At 41.6% G+C, this 17,315-nt stretch overlaps 2 protein-coding genes across 4 annotated transcripts in view; one reads left to right on the top strand and one right to left on the bottom strand.

Moving 5' to 3' along the window:
* Window positions 1-6,799, top strand: part of TRPC4AP (transient receptor potential cation channel subfamily C member 4 associated protein) — a 100,189-nt gene extending 93,390 nt beyond the window's left edge. The window contains exons 19-20 of the mRNA XM_077458987.1: window positions 916-1,054; window positions 6,639-6,799. Coding sequence (XP_077315113.1) covers window positions 916-1,054; window positions 6,639-6,673 — 174 coding nt within the window. The 3' untranslated portion in view covers window positions 6,674-6,799. The remainder of the gene's footprint in view (window positions 1-915; window positions 1,055-6,638) is intronic.
* The window catches only part of MYH7B (myosin heavy chain 7B), a 78,409-nt gene that overhangs the window by 24,586 nt on the left and 36,508 nt on the right, over window positions 1-17,315 (bottom strand). For all 3 annotated transcript variants that reach the window (XM_077458984.1, XM_077458983.1, XM_077458986.1), the window contains 13 exons: window positions 16,923-17,093; window positions 15,889-16,068; window positions 15,325-15,460; window positions 13,371-13,444; window positions 8,603-8,690; window positions 6,616-6,733; window positions 6,109-6,232; window positions 3,946-4,082; window positions 3,567-3,822; window positions 2,640-2,882; window positions 2,027-2,203; window positions 1,347-1,492; window positions 471-561 (listed from right to left, as the gene is read on the bottom strand). In XM_077458984.1, coding sequence (XP_077315110.1) covers window positions 471-561; window positions 1,347-1,492; window positions 2,027-2,203; window positions 2,640-2,882; window positions 3,567-3,822; window positions 3,946-4,082; window positions 6,109-6,232; window positions 6,616-6,733; window positions 8,603-8,690; window positions 13,371-13,444; window positions 15,325-15,460; window positions 15,889-16,068; window positions 16,923-17,093 — 1,941 coding nt within the window. The remainder of the gene's footprint in view (window positions 1-470; window positions 562-1,346; window positions 1,493-2,026; window positions 2,204-2,639; window positions 2,883-3,566; window positions 3,823-3,945; window positions 4,083-6,108; window positions 6,233-6,615; window positions 6,734-8,602; window positions 8,691-13,370; window positions 13,445-15,324; window positions 15,461-15,888; window positions 16,069-16,922; window positions 17,094-17,315) is intronic.

Here is a 17,315-nt window from a genome sequence, read left to right as displayed (position 1 = left end):
TTAACTTTTTGTGATAACGGTCACCTGGACCCAGAGGGGGTGAATCTTTCTAACAAGTACATAGACAGCAATTAAAATATGACAGATCCCTTTTCCTGATCCCTCTCCCCCTCTTGCTGGCTTACTGGCCTTCATCCTCTTTCTATCTCCCTTTCTTGACCTTCATACTCTTTTTTTTTTTTTTTTTTCTTTACTCAGCATGTCTGGTTATGACCTTATGGGTTCGTATTCTTATATTGTTCTAAACCCTCTTCATTATAAAGAGAAAGAACAAAGTTTTGCCCTACTTTCTATTTTAAGTGAGTGAGTTTATATGGCTGTATAAAGAAGGGATTTACGACTGAGATCTTTTGAGGGCCAGGATTGATGTGAATGGTTCTATATACTCTGAAGTTCTGCAGAATAGGGGGCACTACATAAACTAATCAAAGCAAATTAACAAGTTTAAAAATGGATCTCCTCTGTATCACCTGTAGCTCTTTGATTTTCTTCTGTAACTGGGCAGACATCATTTGTTCATCTTCAATTCTGGAATTTAGCTGGCTTATTTCAAAATCTTTCCTGTGGCAGAAAACAGGAAAATCAAACAAGTTAGATAAATATATAACATCTTAATTAAATATACTTGAGAATATGCCACAATTTTTGTGGTATCTTTCTGGGGTTATTATCCCACATAAAAATATACAAAAAATAAACAGAATAAAAAATGGGATTTACTGTGATTATTCCAGAAATACATTAATAGAACACTTTTCATTTTTGTGTATATAAATCCAGCTACAGTGCTCTATTACAAATCATCTTTTAAAAATGTGGTTGATTTGCAATCAAATACATTCAAACGAAGTATTTTATGACAATGCATGTCCAAATTCCACCAATGTGTTTGACAGATTTTTTTCGCTTCTTCAGGACTGGACCTTACTTGACAGAAAAACAATCCATCTACATAATCCATCTACACCAGACATTAAAAAATTCACTCCAGAGAGAACTATCATTATTGTCCTCGATCGTGGGGAGACATTGCAGAGACCACAAAAGGGGAAACGTAAGTTGGGGCAAGCCACCTTCATTCACTTAATTTCCCTGTGTTTATAGGTTTAGTTATGTCAAGATATTCCTCAGTAAATCCTTATGGAAGTACTTCACCATACTATTTCAACTCTTCTCTACCTATGAATAGTGCCTTAAATCATCTCCTCATTCATATTGACCTGGTCAATAGAAATACACAGAATATCTGCAAGATCTTGAAGATACAAAAGGTCTACTTCTGAATATACTTTTTTTTTTTTTTTATCAGGATTATTTTATGACTTTCCCTATAATTTGCTACTCACTTCTTAAGTTTCTCCTCCAGCTGCTGCTTATCATTTTCCAGGTCCATCACAGACTCCTGGGTGAGCTTTAGATCTCCCTCTAGCTTTCGCTTTGCACGTTCTAGATCCATACGGAGTTTCTTCTCTTGTTCTAGGGATCCTTCCAGCTACAGGTATTAACAACACAGTATGACAGTTTAGTAATATTTAGTAATATTTTTTAGTAATATTTTCACATATTATTTCCTTATTCACACATCTAGATCAGTGGTTCTCAAGCACTTGGCTGTGGCCCAGCTAGCCATAGATCCCCTTACCTCCCATAGTGGCCCACAGTGCCCTTTAACTCCTCACAGTGCTCCCTAAGAGCCCTAAGTTCCCACAATGCCACCAACTACCGTACCTCCTACAGTGTTCCCCAGCCCCTGAAGTGCTCTCCAGTCTCCCCCATTGCCTCTGCAAAACCCCCAGCCCCCTAGAGAGACCTCATTCCACACAGTTGCCTCCAGCTCCCTCCAGAAGCCTCACCCCTTACAGGGCAACTAAGTCTGCCACAAATGAACCCTCATACTCCTATAGTGACACCCATTCAGAGGTAAGAATTTACAGGTTCTTGTCTCGATAAGGTTGAGAATCACAGCTCTAGATTCCTAACTAATATTATACTAGAGATATTGAAATCATGTGAAAACATAACTTACATCATCTACTTGTTGCTCTAGCTTAGCTTTGGCTTTGGTGAGAGTGTTGACTTTGTCTTCTTCTCCTTGCAAGTCATCCAGAGCTTGCTGGTGAGCTTCCTGCAGAGCTTTCTTCTCTTTTGTCAGCCTGACAATGATCTCATCCAATGCCGCCATCTCTTCAACAAGGTTCTTCACCTGAGATGAGACAACAAATAATTAAGGTATCAAGGCCCTGGGCACAGAGACTTTTTGCAATGAATTATTGCACATTGGTGTTAGCTCAAGGGTATAAAAGCCCAACTTAATCCAAAAAGTGTTATTTAGCCTAACAGAGAAGGGTTAAAGCCTTTGTCAGGTTTATACTGGCGTGTCCTTTCACGAGATATTCCCTCTCACTTCTTGTCTGGATAGGTAGTGATAGAAAATCCCTCCAGTAGGAACACAGGCCCAAACAAAAGTACACATTTTTAGTAGAGTGGGGAAGGGTAGGAATATCTGATATATTTTTTAATGCAGCTGTTTCCTATTACCATTTCTTGTATGTGGGTCATGGGTACAACTAAAAACCTGACAGAATCTTTATATATTTACCACTCTGTCCAAAATATATAAAGGTTAGTTATTTGCTTGCCTTGTTTTCTGTGGCGTGTTTCTCCTTCTCTACTTTGGCCAGTGTAATTTCCAAGTCATCAATGTCCTTCTTTAGTTCCGCACACTCATCTTCCAGTTTTCGTTTCTTGGAAGTCAAGTCTGAGTTCATCTCTTCTTCGTCTTCCACCCTCTCAGTCAGTTCTTTCGCTTTAGCCTCCAGCTGGATCTTAGTCTTGATCAGCAGGTCGCATCGCTCTTCTGCATCAGCAAGATTGTCTTGCTCCTGCAGCCAAACAAGTGGAATTTAAAAAGTCAGGCTGCTTTTGGTAGATGCTAGAGAATTAAAATATCTGACAACTTGGTATATCTCTTCAGAACGCTATAGGTGAAGACTTAGTGCACATTTGAGTGCCTACCGCTCTCCTTGGTATATACGAAAGTGGAGGGGAAAACACAAAACTGCCAAGTGGATAAGAAGATATTAGGTATAATAAAAGAAAGATCTCAACATTAGAGTAACCAAGACACAAAAGAACCCAAGGGCTGAGTCAGCCTCCAGGCTCCACCAGAAACTAAAAAATAATATTTGGCTGGGCTGACCATTTGGTATAGTGAAAAAAAAAGTTTTCAAGGAAATAAGACATGGCACATCTATTGTATAATGTACAAGTAATAAATTAACATTTCTATCAACAAGTGGGAAACCCCATTGCTGGGCTGATTCCAAATGCCTGGGTTATTCCCACCACAAGTCAAATGATCAGTTGTGTCATAGGAACATAATTCAGGTGCTGCTGGAGCTCTGGTATTACAAAGCTGTGTTGCACCTAAAATGCATAATCAGGTGCAAACACTCAAACAGCCTTAAAAGAAAGTGAAGTTGACCATTGACGGTGACAGTTCGATACACTTGTCTATTCTTGTGTATTGAAGATTCAATGTAAAAGAAATGGTGACAATGACTTACAGCTTGAAGTTGTAAACCCAGGTCATTCTTCTCTTGGATCAGAGTAACCTGTTTCTCTTCCAGCTCTTTCCTCTTAGCTTCAGACTTCTCCAGAGCCTCTTTCAGCCTCAGGAATTCCTCCTTCATGTTGGCCATTTCCTTCTCTGTCTGGGCTGATTTCAGTAGTGGTTTAATCTTGAAAAACAGTTTCATCCATGACCAATTCTTGACAGCATTGAAGGCTCTTATGTTCCACTGGATAACCAACAATGCATCCCTGCAAAGATACAAAGTATAATGTTCAGACCTGGCAGAATGGGGAAATATTTAGCTTTACAGTAGTATGTCTTCAGTCAGGAAATTCTCCAGTTTGAAAGTGAAGGTGTAATGCCATATGTACCTTCTAGCAATGATCTTGTGGTACTCAATCCTCATGAGTCTACCTCGACTTCTGGCTTGCAACATGGTGATGATCTTGGCCAGACGCTCATCTCGCATCTCTTCCAGCTGACCAAGCAGACCAGCTTTGAAGAAGACCTAGGCAAGGAAAATTTTGCCACATATTTTACAAGTAATTACAAGAAATGATTTAAAAATGTTGGTAGGTAATACCTGTATCCATTTAAATAAAATTAGAGTTTAATATGTTTCATTTTTTAGGAGGGCTTTGCAACAGACATTTTTTTCATTGGTAAATAGAACTTTACTTAGGGAAAAAAATGCTGCCTGTCTTTTAATTGTAGAAGAAGTATAGGCAAGAGCTCTTTTTCTGCCCATCAGCAGTAGCACCCAGGTTGGCCACTGGGGGTTCCCCTAGGCTAGGTAAAGGGGTATATAAGAGGGGACTGGGAGGAATAAGTAGTTGATGGTGGAATAGTTAGGAAAGGAGAATAGATGATTAGTAATGTCTACATTAGACCCTTTTGGAGAGTACAGAACCTCTCTGTCTGATGAGATGTAGCATTCTAAAATCCGACATTCCCCTCTTAGTAATGCAGAACAAGCTCCTCTCCAATTTAGTGGGTCAAGCCAGGGCAACTGGAAGATCCTGGATAACATTGCTGTGAGTAGAGGATGGACTATCAGAAACTCATTATCAAGTATGATGTGCCCTTCATGTGCTCATGAAGAGAGTTTTATTAATTAGTGAATTCTGATGTTTAGTAAAAGAACCCAAAGTACAACATAGACTCTGGGGGTGATTTGCTGAAACTGGTGCGCACAGAATCTGGTACAGCTCTGCATAGTACTCAATCAGCTTCCAGGTTTTATGGTCAAAGCTTAATTGAACAAGCTGAAGTTAGAAGCTGATTGGTTACTATGCACAGCTGCACCAGATTCTGTGTTCCAGTTTTAGGAAATCTCCTCCAGTGTCTCTTATTATTTCCCTCCGATGTGGCCTATGTTCAGGACAAATGTTTATGAACCTGGTGCAGTCAGGAAGAGGCAGTGGTGTCCTAAGTCAATAATTTGTTGCACAGCATGGTCCAGAATACAGCAAGCATAAGTCTCCCCATGAGTGGTGGGGGTCCACATTTGCGTTTTTTTTAGGTTTAATCATCAATTTTTACAGGAGCATACCTCTATTGGGATTTAAATAACTGAATAGACAGCCTTTGTGTGAGACTGCTACTAGAAATCATGGCCTCAAAAACATAGCTGAACTTATTAATTATGAAATAGCTCTGTGTTGTATTCCTATAGTTCTAGTACCACAGCTAAGCCGAAGTCCAACACATGTTTTGTAGGTAATCCCACAAGTACCAGGGCGGGGGATACCAACAAAATATGAACTACTAGTGGCAATTGAAAGGTTTAAAAAAAAGGCTCTGGCACATTGCTCTATAACAGTGGTCTCCAAACCAGATGTGGCCTTTGGGACACTTTTCTTCCAGCTGACACCAATGACGGCGCACCATTCCTTGCACTGACACAATTGATGGGGCACTATTCCTCCCACTGACACCATTGGTGGGGCACTATTCTTTCCACTGGCATCAACATTGGGGCACTATTCCTCCCAGTGGCACCAAAAATGAGGCACTATTCCCCCTACTGACATCGACGAAGGGGCACTATTCCTCCCACTGACACTGACGACGGGGCACTAGTCCTCTCACTGACACCAACAATGGGGCACTTTTCCTCCCACTGACACCATTGATGGGGCATGCTTCCTCCCACTCATACCCACAATCAGACACAATTCATCCCACCAAAACCAATGATGGGGCATGGTTTACTTCCACTGGCCACAGTCAGGCCCCCTAAATCCTGAACAACAGTAAACTGGCCCTAGAAAGTCTGGAGACTCCTGCTCTATAACATAAGCTCCTGGCAATATAGAAGTTAAATAGGCTGTGTTTATGACATTTGGGATACAGAGGGGATGAGCTCACTTCTCTGGTTGGGCTGGGAGTGTAAGCCTTTGTTAGTTCAGGTTTCCTAAGTAGCAGATGTCTACAGCCATCTTATGGTGTCTGCCATTATATTAATTTATGATAGTGACAGGTTCACTTTAAGCCAGTGTTCTTTCTTTAAAAGTGAAGCAGAGGAAAAGTACCTTAGTGTGTCCAAACTTGTACTGGGTATGGTCAATGTCCAGCGACCCCAGTAGTTTTTCTGTGGCTTTTCTGCTGTCTACAAATTTGTCATCTGGGATGGCATTGGGGTTGAGGATCCGATACCTGTGAACAAAGAAGGTAAAGTGAATTATACACGTAATTACAAAATACTTTGTGTTTGGGGTGAAAATATTGTACCGATCGCTGTCTTTGGTATAAACCAGCTGTACTAACTGGTACTATGACAAAGAGTCTGAACTCAAACAGTGAGGATTTATCTATTTTATAGGAAACATTTAAAATAGATAAATGTGCCCTAGCAGTGCCCCAAAAATTTTACCTTTTTTAATTCTCAAATGACTCCCAAAAATTAACAGTGTACTTTCTAGAATGCGAGTGTGCCTAGGCACTCCTGTCTCTACAACCTCCTACCCTTTGTGGCTGGGCTTGGAGTCTAAATGACAGGACTGACCTGTGCACAGATCAATGTGTTGTCTTTCACTCACCTCTGCTTAAATTCTGCATACAGGAGCCTGTTGGGATATCCCTTACGGCAAATTCTAATACCTTCAAGGACACCATTACACCTCAGCTGGTGAAGGACTATGAATGGATCCATGGCACCTGAGGAAAGGGACAGTACTATAAATAATACTGCAAACCATCATGTTCATTAAAGAAGTAGCATTACATGTTTTGTTTTTTTTCACTGGAACATGTAGTACTTTTTCACATGTGCTAGGTGCTTCCTAACCCTAGTTATGAGATCGGACTGGGCGCTCCCATTCTTCCCTCACCCAGTCTCAAAATATAGCTAGGAAGGAGAAGGCTGCTTCCTAATGGCCACTCGGTTTTGCAGCAAGCATTTTCCAAAGTCAAGTGGGAACAAGCGGAATGGGAGGTTGACACGCCCTTCTTCCTCTGCATTCCTCTTGCCGCTGCTGGTCTTGGTAATGTGCTTGGAGCCAAGACATGCAGCCAACTTCTTCCTAACCATATTATCGGACCTGCCACAGGGGAAGACTTTCTTCTTTCAAGTTTACAGTACACCTGATTCCAGCATAAACATATATAGTTTTCATTATCCACCCCCTTCCCCCTCTTCTTCTGTAAATGAGAAATCTTTCACAAACCTGAATGTATCAAACTAAGCATATTATGAAAAATGCAGAAGCAGAAGTTCCCTTCAATGCAGACCGTATGTCAAAAAGTTCAGAAAATCTTTGGCAGATGATATTTGTTTGCAGATCACAATCGCAATAGAAACATCAAACTTGGTCCTGCTCCTGCCACCTCCTAAACCACCTTGTTGGTCATTGAGGCTGCTTAACATGTTATTGGACCAATAGGGACCTTTGGGCTGTATAAGGGATGGGGAAAAGCCTGACTTTTACATTTAAATTTTAAATTTAAAGTGGTGGTAAGGTCAGATTTATAACTAACTGGCATCCCCTATGTTGTAGCAAAATATAAAGTGCTGTGTGTCAATCTTTTAAAGATTATAATCCTAAATACCTTCTTTCACAGTACCGCTGTGCAGTCACATGACCTCCCTCTATGCTCCTTCCCCGATCTAAGGAGAGCGGTGGGAGGTGCTGAAATTCCCCTCTGACGTGAGCCAGGCAGCAGAGGGAGGTCACATGACTGCACAGCAGCACAGTGCAAAACGTTATTTAGGATTAGTTATTAGGATTATAATTTTTTTTTAAACTGACACACAGGACTTTATATCTTACTACAAAAGAGAGGATGCCAGGTATTTATAAATCTGACTTTACAGCCGCAGATGAATAGCAGCAGCGGGAGGGGAGGGGTGGGTTTGGAGATCGGCCTTCACACACAGAATAGGAAATGACAGGCAGGGAGGAAGTCAGAGAGGGAGAGACTGTGTACACACAGCGTGATGATGTAGGCACATAAACTGGCCATGGTATTATGAATCAGCAGCCATGTTTACCATGGTCAGTACAAATAGCAGAACGGGACAGTGAAAGAATGGGAAGCGCCCTGTGCTGAGCTGCTTTCTGTTCATTTACAAACCAAAGCATAGCAAACACATTTTACTATGCTTCATTTATGAATGAACACACTGAGTGAGTGTGTTCACCGTGTTCATTTAGAAAAAGGAAGGGGCCGGTAAATGACAAATTTGCTAGCCCCCCCCCCCCCCCGCTCTCCGTGCTGAAACATACCCCGCAGCAGCCAGGGGGAGAAGAGAGGAGGGATGCAGCACTGCAGGGGTGGGGGGAGGGAGGCAATACGAGGGGGGAGGCCTGGGAAGTAGGGGGAATCAGCACAGCACATAGTGATTAGGGTGTGCCCAGCCATACCTGGCACACCTCCTGCACACACCTATGCATACAAGGCTTATTCCTTTTATGATGCCTGTCAGTGCATTATTTTGTTTGTTTTAAGATTATCAAGCACGGTATTTTGTTGCACTTCCCCCTCTTTTTTTCTTTTTTTTTTCTATATAAAAAAGCCTGAGGTTACCTGGAGTTTTGCTCTCATTAGGGATGATACATCTGACAAAATGAGGCTGAGTGGACCGCAGATTGGTCATCAGTTTATTAAGATTCTCCTGCACAACAAAAACACATAAAAGTAAGCAATGTTCTGCCTTACACAATAATATTTTTATTTTTTTTGCTTTGAGTATAGAAATGTAATCCCAAAGGTTCTTTACATTTCAGTATTATACTGGGTGTTTAGGAATGTTTTGATTATTATTATTAATAATAATAGGTTGATGTTACTTAAATGGCATTTAACTTGATGAATCTAAAAAAGGTAAAGACAGAACTAAAACTATACCATTATTTTTTTCTGTATATTTCTCTATAAGACTTATATCAGAAATCAATAAAAGAAACGGGCACTTTGCTGCACCCCTAAAATCTTGCCTTCCTAAGCCCTGTTCTGTGTTGTTTTTCTGCCAGCACTGCCTTACATATGTGGCCTAAGATGGGATTCAGTAATAGCCGAAAGGCACCCAGATATGTACTTGGTTATATAGTTATGAAGAAAAAAAAAAATAAGATAATAGGGTTTGACCGATAGTCAAAAATAAAATGAAAAACCTACATTCTCAGACCCCTTAACCCAAAGTTGATCCAGATTAAAGCTAAAAACCTTTATAAAGCCTAATCCAGTTTACTCCAACAGGGAAAACAAATTCTTTCTGATCCTCAAAGTCACCCAGATATGCTCAGGATAAACAATCTCTGGTGTTACTTCTCACAAATATTAATAATCAGTTATGTTCTGTGCATTTGGAAGCACATCGTCTTTTTCTTAGGAAATCTGGGTGACTAAAACCACAACACTTATGAAAAACTATTCAACAGGTGCCGTGTGTAGGCAGCCCATGTAAATCTACAGGAAGGCAGTGGCTGCACAAATGCAACCACTCGTCCTAATTTGCTGGGCATGCAGGTGCGGGTGAGAGGCCTCAATTGCAGACAGTGTGAATTTGAGGACGCTCGCCAGCATGAAAATTAGGACATGGCCTGTCTGCATGCACCACCTGGTTGCTCAAGCCATATAAACAAACTTCATGGTTTAATGGCCTCAGTGCTGGTGTGAATGAGGCCCAAGACTTTTCCTCCAGGCTCAAAAATAAATAAATAAAAATGTCTGCCAGTGAAATAAAGCCAAGATAATTTTGCCAATGCCAGCCATGGGGTCCTGACCTGATACTCTGGTAAAGCACCTAATAAGAATAATACCCAATAATATGAATAATACCTAATAATGTTAATATACCTAAAACCATCTGTTAAAACCTGACTAAAGTTCCAACTCTTCCTCACTCTGGTTTAGGGTTGCCACCTTTTCTTCAAGCCAAACCTGGACACTTTAGCGGCCCGGACACCTTTGGGTGCCCCAAGGAGAGTAGTAATGTGGTGCACATAGCGTGCCTCAGCAAATGGTGGGTGTGGCCAGATTACTCTTCCTGACATCATCACCCTGCCCTCCAGTGATGCCAAACCTGCCACCAGATGGCTGCTGCAGCTCTCGGACGGCAACAGATTTGTGTGTGACTATCTTAGTTACTTGGGGAGCCACAGCCTGGTCTAAATCCAATAATGTGTTTCCACCTGAAACCTGGACACATGATTCAAAACCCGAACTGTCTGGGTGAATCCCGTACAAGTGGCAACTACTCTGGTTAATGCTAAAAAATTGTCCTTGCTGTTGTCAGGCTTTAATTGTTCTCATTGTTTTCCATGGCAAGACACTCACTTCTTGCACCATTACTAGGACAGAAAGAGGGGGGCAAATCTCTATAGATGGAAGCAGAATAAGAACACTCTTTTAGTAGAGCGTGTTATAATTCATGTTAGGTTTATATTTGCTGTCTTTTTTTTCAGTTAGGGAGATAGTCCCTCACTTCTTGTTTGGCAAACATTTCATGGACTGAGGGTGTTGCTGGGACAGGAAATAGAGACAAATCTGCTAAACTGGGACACAAAAAGGAGATTTAAAAAGCTAAAAAAGGTTCCCATCTTTCCACATTTTACAAAAAAAAAAAATAATAATAATAATAATGGGTTGGAGTTGGGTATTATATTGGATAAAAATAATTTCTATATTTTTTTGTTTCCTGCCTGTGTTGCCCATAGCACCCTAAAAAATTCTACTTGTATTCTCCAGCCTGAAGACAAGACAGAGAAAACCTTTGTGACTGCCATGGAGAACACCATGGGTCTTCTTTAAGAAACTCTGTGTTGCCCAAAGTGTGTTTGAGTTGACAGACATATCACGTGGCTCCATGACCTTGGATGAAAATTTGTAGCAGCTGTTAGGTAATGACATATAGCCAGCATGCCCTGCCAGTCAGTGGTATCCAAACTGTGTGCACTGGATCCAGAGGATAAGATTCTTACCACATCTTACAGCTCGACCCGTCTGTCTTCCAGCTGGTGTGCAGAGCGGGAAGCAGTACAGACTTAAAGTGATGTTCAAGAAATGGCTTTAACTAAACATCACTGCAAGTCTTAACGGCTTCACACTCAAGGAGACAATACTGTACAGAGGAGACACTTTACAGTGATGTAGCTTCACAGTTTCAGGAATATACAAGGTGACCACTTTCTTGCCAGTCTGAACAAAACTGGTAACTCAAACTCATAGAAAAAAATCTGAAACCAAGAACATGTTCTTATATCTTCCTATATGTAGGAACGTAGCCACCCGCTCGCTCCTGGCATGGACTATGGAATTTGTAGTTTGCATAGAGCAGTGTACGTGATCGCAACTAACATGCACTGCTCGTTATGAATAAACTGAACTGATGGGGAAAAGGACAGGTTCGGAAGCTCATGGAGGATGTTACAAGGAGGCAGAAAAACAGAAACCACCTAATTAAAAATAGATCACTCGGCCATTAAGTAGTGGATGTGTATGGATTATTTTTGGAAAATAAGGATATTGCTTGGGATCAGTCTCAACCTGTGTTCACACCTATGTGAATTGGATGTGGGTTTACCCGCATTCAATTTGCATAATAGGAGATTGTGACTGGCTCTCTATCTCCATGGAGTCGGTTCACATATCTCTGTTGCGGCTGCAGAGCGGCTTGCACAGGAACGCTATGGGGGTTATTTCCGAAAGGCAAATCCACTTTGCACTACAAGTGCACTTGGAAGTAAAGTTTTTTTTTAATTTTAGCTTGCACATGATTGTATGAGTTTCCCTTCATTTCAGATCTTCCCCTTAGATTTAGAGCGACTGCACTTCCAAGTGCACATGTAGTGCAAAGTGGATTTGCCTTTTCATAAATAATCATAAATAATGTGTCTTTGGCTCAGTTTCAGGCTGAATTCAGGCAAAAATCTGGCCCTGATTCATCCCTGTAATGGAGAACAGGGACACACTGGACCCCTGCTGATAGCCTCATCCGTCGGAGGTGTAAACCCAGCCTAAAAGGGTTGTTTACCTTTACAAAAACCCCGCCTGTGCAGGTAAGGGATGCTTGTAGATTGAAACAAACTGTGCAGCTCTGACTAAAGATGAATGATACCTTTGCTATAGGTGTAGGCCATTGACATACCTTATGAAGCCTGACTTGAATACTCCCAGGACGTTACCAAGTACTCCAATGACATTGCTAAGTTAGGCCTAGTCATCACTGCTCACCTCCACCACCACAGTAGTCAGCTCTTTCTCTGATTTAAACCCCCTCACATAATCTTTCTCTCCCCTGATGAAGTAGCTCTGAGCTCAGCATGTGAGAGCTCACTCCTGTGATGGTGGAGGTCCCGGTGAGCAGTGACGACTAGGCCTCGCTTAGCAATGTCCTGGGAGTATTCCAGTCAGGCTTCATAAGGTATGTAAATGGCCTACTCTTATAGCAATTCAACTTTAGTCAGAGCTGCACAGTTTGTTTTTTATCTACAGATGCCCCTTTATCTGTATAGGCAGTTTTGCGGTAAAGGTGAACTATCCCTTAGTTCACCTTTACCACACCTGTTGATCTTGCCAGAAATACAGTATCCTTGTTACTTCCTGTGAGCTGAACTGAACGTACAAGTAATGTATCCTCCTTCAGTAAACTGCTAATTCCCCCACCCCACATTTATTGGAAATGAAGAGATGAAGGCATGTTTGAAGTCCAGCCTAGGGGGATAACTTTGGGTGGTCATACAGTGAGTGCGATTAGCCCCCCAGGACAGGAAGCCTGGTATTCAAAGGACTACCTTGGAATACCATAGGACTACTAGTCTTTGTAGCTAGGATGTGTTCTTTCCCTGCATACATTGTGCTACAGTTAGGTTGATTTACTAAAGGCAAATAGACTGTGCACTTTGCAAGTGCTGTTGCACTTGGCAAGGGCATTTGCTCCAGAGCTTAGCAAATGAAGGGAAACTCTGTTGACTTCCATCATCCAATCATGTGCAAGCAAAAATGCTGTTTTTTTTTTTTTTTTAATGCTATTGGGTATTCTTTGCAAAGTGAAGCTTCCCCTCATATATTAAAATCTGAAGCGAATGCCCTTGCAGAGAGCAAATGCACTTGCAAAGTGCACAGTCTATTTTCCTTTAGTACACCAATCCCAATTTGTCCTTCCTCCAGAAAATTAGGAAGTATAGTTTTACTTTTGTCATGTTTGTAACAGTACAACAGTATACTGTAAGTATAGGAATATGGTGCCCAAGGGGGACACAAATACCAATATAACCCTGTCCAAAAAAAAAGTAGAAGAATTTCTGCAGTTCCACATTAACACACAATATTAGATAAATAAACTGTTATTTACCTTGTGAAGCTGAGACACAGTCTGGAATGAAGCCGCCTTCTTGCGTTTTTCCTTCACTCCCGTCTTATGCTCGCCTATAGTACCAAAAAAATGTTATCTTCAAAAACTTCAAAATGTGAAGTTTAAATAATTTTTATGAGCAGATGTTTACTTCTAACAAGGTGAATGTGGATTCTTACTGTATTAATAATTAGAATGACAGCATGCAAACTGGACCTGGGGGATATCTCAGAATCCTGCTGTCCTTTTACATCAATGAATCTCTTAGACCCAAACTCCTGGCAAATAGCTAAATATACAGATTTGTTACATTTAGGAGAGCCATTTTATTTCTGTCCATCCAGTTCTAATATTTACACAGCACTTCCTCACCTCACAGCTGGGTTTGGCAGGAAAGAAGACCTATTTTTTTCTGCTGCAGTTTAGCGACACTTTTAAGTTTCTCCCCCTGCCTTTGACCAGACACTGAAAGGAGAAAGAGCAGACTGATGGCATCATCTCTTTGTCTCTGCTCTCTCCTCCTATCGGCATGATCCTTGCACTGAGGCACCACTGATTGCCCCCCCTCTCCCAGTCTGAGCTTTGCTGTACAGGGGACTGCAAGAGCTTGATACAGAGTGAAATCCAGGTCTATTTGTATAAAAAATAATAAGTATTTATGAATAAAGAGCTGCATTCATGTGTCCATTTTATATCTGCCAGTTGTTTAGATCAGCAAAGCATGCAAAATCCCAGGTAAAGGTAAAAAACGTAAATGTTACCTATTAATGAAAAACCTGAGCGTGGGGCAATGCAAGCAACCCATTTGGTTATATTAACTTCACATCAGAAGCTCCCCTTTATTTCAGGGGTTCCTCAATTACATGACCCCCCTTTATGTCAGAGTCCCCACATCACATCAGAGTCGCCTCTATACATTAAAGGCCCCCTGTACATGAGTCGCCCCATCATATCAGAGTCCTCTCTTCACATCACAGCTCTACCTTTTGGCTCCAGCAGGATGGCAGAATGTAGAAGGTGGAACAGAGTTGGAGAAGGCAGATTTCCATCCTCTTCTGAAAGCTCGGGTGACCCTGCATGCTGCCTGCCCTTGATTAGAGTCATGCTTTGCCATTTTGCAGACAAGCCAATCACCTTCACCAGAGCAATGAATGACAGTGCATCCTGGCTCTAGAGCGTCATTGGTTTGTTATGGTGCTTATTGTCAGCCCGTCTGCACCATGGCAACTCATGATGTTGATCCAGGGCAAACTAGGTCCCAGGCTCATGGCACCTCGGCAGAACCCAGATGACACCCTGGTTGAGAAATATTGTTTTCTTTTAAAGCCTAGTACACATGGGCTGAATACCAGGCAGCATCGGCTGGTACAATAAAAAACAGTCAACATCTGGCCCGTGTGTACGGCAGTCGGTCCGACAGAAGCAGGCCATTAGGCTGAAGGGGCTTGACTGGAAACGGTCTGCCGGTCAGCTACCGATCAGCACTCTCAGCCATTGGCTGGGGTATTCCCCCGGGGGGGGGGGGTGTCCCCCTGTCGAAGGGATATGACCAAAAAAGGTCTGCTGATCAGCATCCGATCAGCGCTCTCAGACAATGGCTGGGAGTGCTGACTGGGGTGTTTTTGAGGGCGGGGGGGGGGGGGAAATGGGGGTGTCAGAACACAATAGCTCAGTGGTGGAGATCACTGTACTAACATTGCATAGTTTGTACAATGGCTCTTCCCGAGCACTTCATTTTTTTTCGTTCAGCCTGCTGGGTTGAACAAAACAAAACTAATAGTGTGTACTAGACTTAAGTCTATATCTGAAAGTCACAAAACATGTAAACGGATAAGCTATTTTCCCATACAGCTTGATGGGGGTTTCCATGCAGGGGAAGTCCACAATGGGACAGATAAAAAAAAAAGATTCATAGATGTATTTTTTTTATGTGATAATCCTAGAAGTTGTGTACCTGATGTGTAGGAGCTGATGTAATTCTCATACAGACTGGCCACTAGTTTGTTGGAGGCCTTCTGGAATACTCCGACCACAGTTTCATTTAGAGGATCCTTGTTCTTGTCCAGCCATCCCATGATGTTATATGGCACCTGTTCAAACAAGTCTGCTGTCAGTTTAACATATTCCTAATTTTAAAGTTTAAAGTGAATCTGAGCTTTACCCATACCCCAACAGGCTAACCTAATTGCTGGAGTGTTCTTACTATTAGTAATGCCCACCACTAACTCCATGATGACATTTCCTGTAGTGCTTAGGACCAAAGGGGATGCAATAATAATCACTAGAATAATAGCCAAATTGCTAATGAGTCGCTTAGAAACCTAGGGAGTAACACAGCGTGGAAGAGGAAAGGCTATCACTAGAAAACACAGTATAAAACATACCCACAACAGCAAGAAGAAGGGTAGAGGAGTAAATGTGGAACATGTTTAAGTAAATCATAACCCAAGATATGTCCGTATAGTAAAATAAGTGGTGCTGGGGTCCGTCTTAAATAATGAATCTAAAGAACACTCACCACACCAGCATAATGGACCAGCTCAAAGTGAGGCTCGTATCTGCGTTTCTTGTCTACTTTTGGCTTTTGGAAGTTGGGAGATTTCCCCAAGTGGTTGTCATAAAGCTTGGCTTTAAAGGTCATGTCTGATGCCTTAGGAAACATGCACTCTTCTTCCAGAATAGAAAGGATTCCCATTGGCTAGAGAAGAATAAAAACAGGTTGGAATTGAGATTTTGTCTCTTAAAAGTATAACTGAATTAGCAATAACAATGAAACAAGAATATAAAATGCAAATGGCAAAACTATTCATTTTACCCAACAGCCAAAGAAATACCCCAGCTGTGTTAATAGTATTTAATTAATATTCTATCGGTTGTATAAGACAGAGTGGGCAAGGCTTGTAGGGAATACTGGACACCATGGGGAAAAAAACCCACCAGTACACATAGTAGTTCAAAGCCAACATCTAACAGAATAATGCCCTGTACACACAATCGGACTTTCCAACAACAAAACCGTGATTTTTGTTTGAAGATTGTTGGCTCAAATTTGTCTTGCATACAGATGTTCACACAAATGTTGGCCAACAATTATGAACATAGTGAGTACAAGACGTACGGCAAGCCGATAAAAAAGAAGTTCAATAGTGACGCGTGATTCTGAGCATGTACGGACTTGTGTACACACGATGGAAAAATCTGACAACAAACATTTGTTGGCGGAAAATTTGAGAGCACACTAGCCAACATTTGTTGCCGGAAAATCCGACGACAAATGTTCGATGGAGCATACACACGGTCAGACTTTCCACCAACAAGCTCACATCCAACATTTGATGTCAGAAAATCCAATCGTGTGTACGGGGCTTAAGACTACTGCATGTGTTGATGACTCCGTAAATGTAATCACTTTCCGAGGACAAACGGAACACAGGTGAGCAGACAGCAAGTGCCCAAGGTGTGTCATGTGCCGACATCAAGAGTTGGTGATGCCCAATTGGACCTTGATAAGAACAACTATTTATTGGCTACCCACTTTATCTACCCCATTACCTTTTCTATGAGGTCAATGCAAGCCTGTAAGTCTAGGCCAAAATCAATGAAGACCCATTCGATTCCTTCCTTCTTGTACTCTTCCTGCTCCAGTACAAACATGTGGTGGTTGAAAAACTGTTGCAGTTTCTCATTGGTGAAGTTGATGCAGAGCTGCTCAAAGCTGTTATACTGGAGAAGAAAACACAGAAAGCATTATGGACCCAATTTCAGTTTTTTTTTTTTTCCAAATATAAATTTTTATTATTATTATTCTCCCGAACCTGGGGAGGGAACCCCGCAATACAGACAGTGGAACAGTTATCAACAAAAAGCAAAACAAAACAAATGCAGATCAAATCAAATATGCAAGGTAAGTACATTGCAGGATACAGCTTAACTGTCAGTAACAAT

The sequence above is a fragment of the Lithobates pipiens genome, unplaced genomic scaffold (assembly GCF_037356315.1).
Source record: "Lithobates pipiens isolate NorthernLeopardFrog02 unplaced genomic scaffold, aLitPip1_a1.2 Scaffold_28, whole genome shotgun sequence".
Taxonomy (NCBI): Eukaryota; Metazoa; Chordata; class Amphibia; order Anura; family Ranidae; genus Lithobates; species Lithobates pipiens.
Note: the sequence above shows the minus strand (reverse complement) of the source record. Positions and strands in the feature narration are given on the sequence as shown.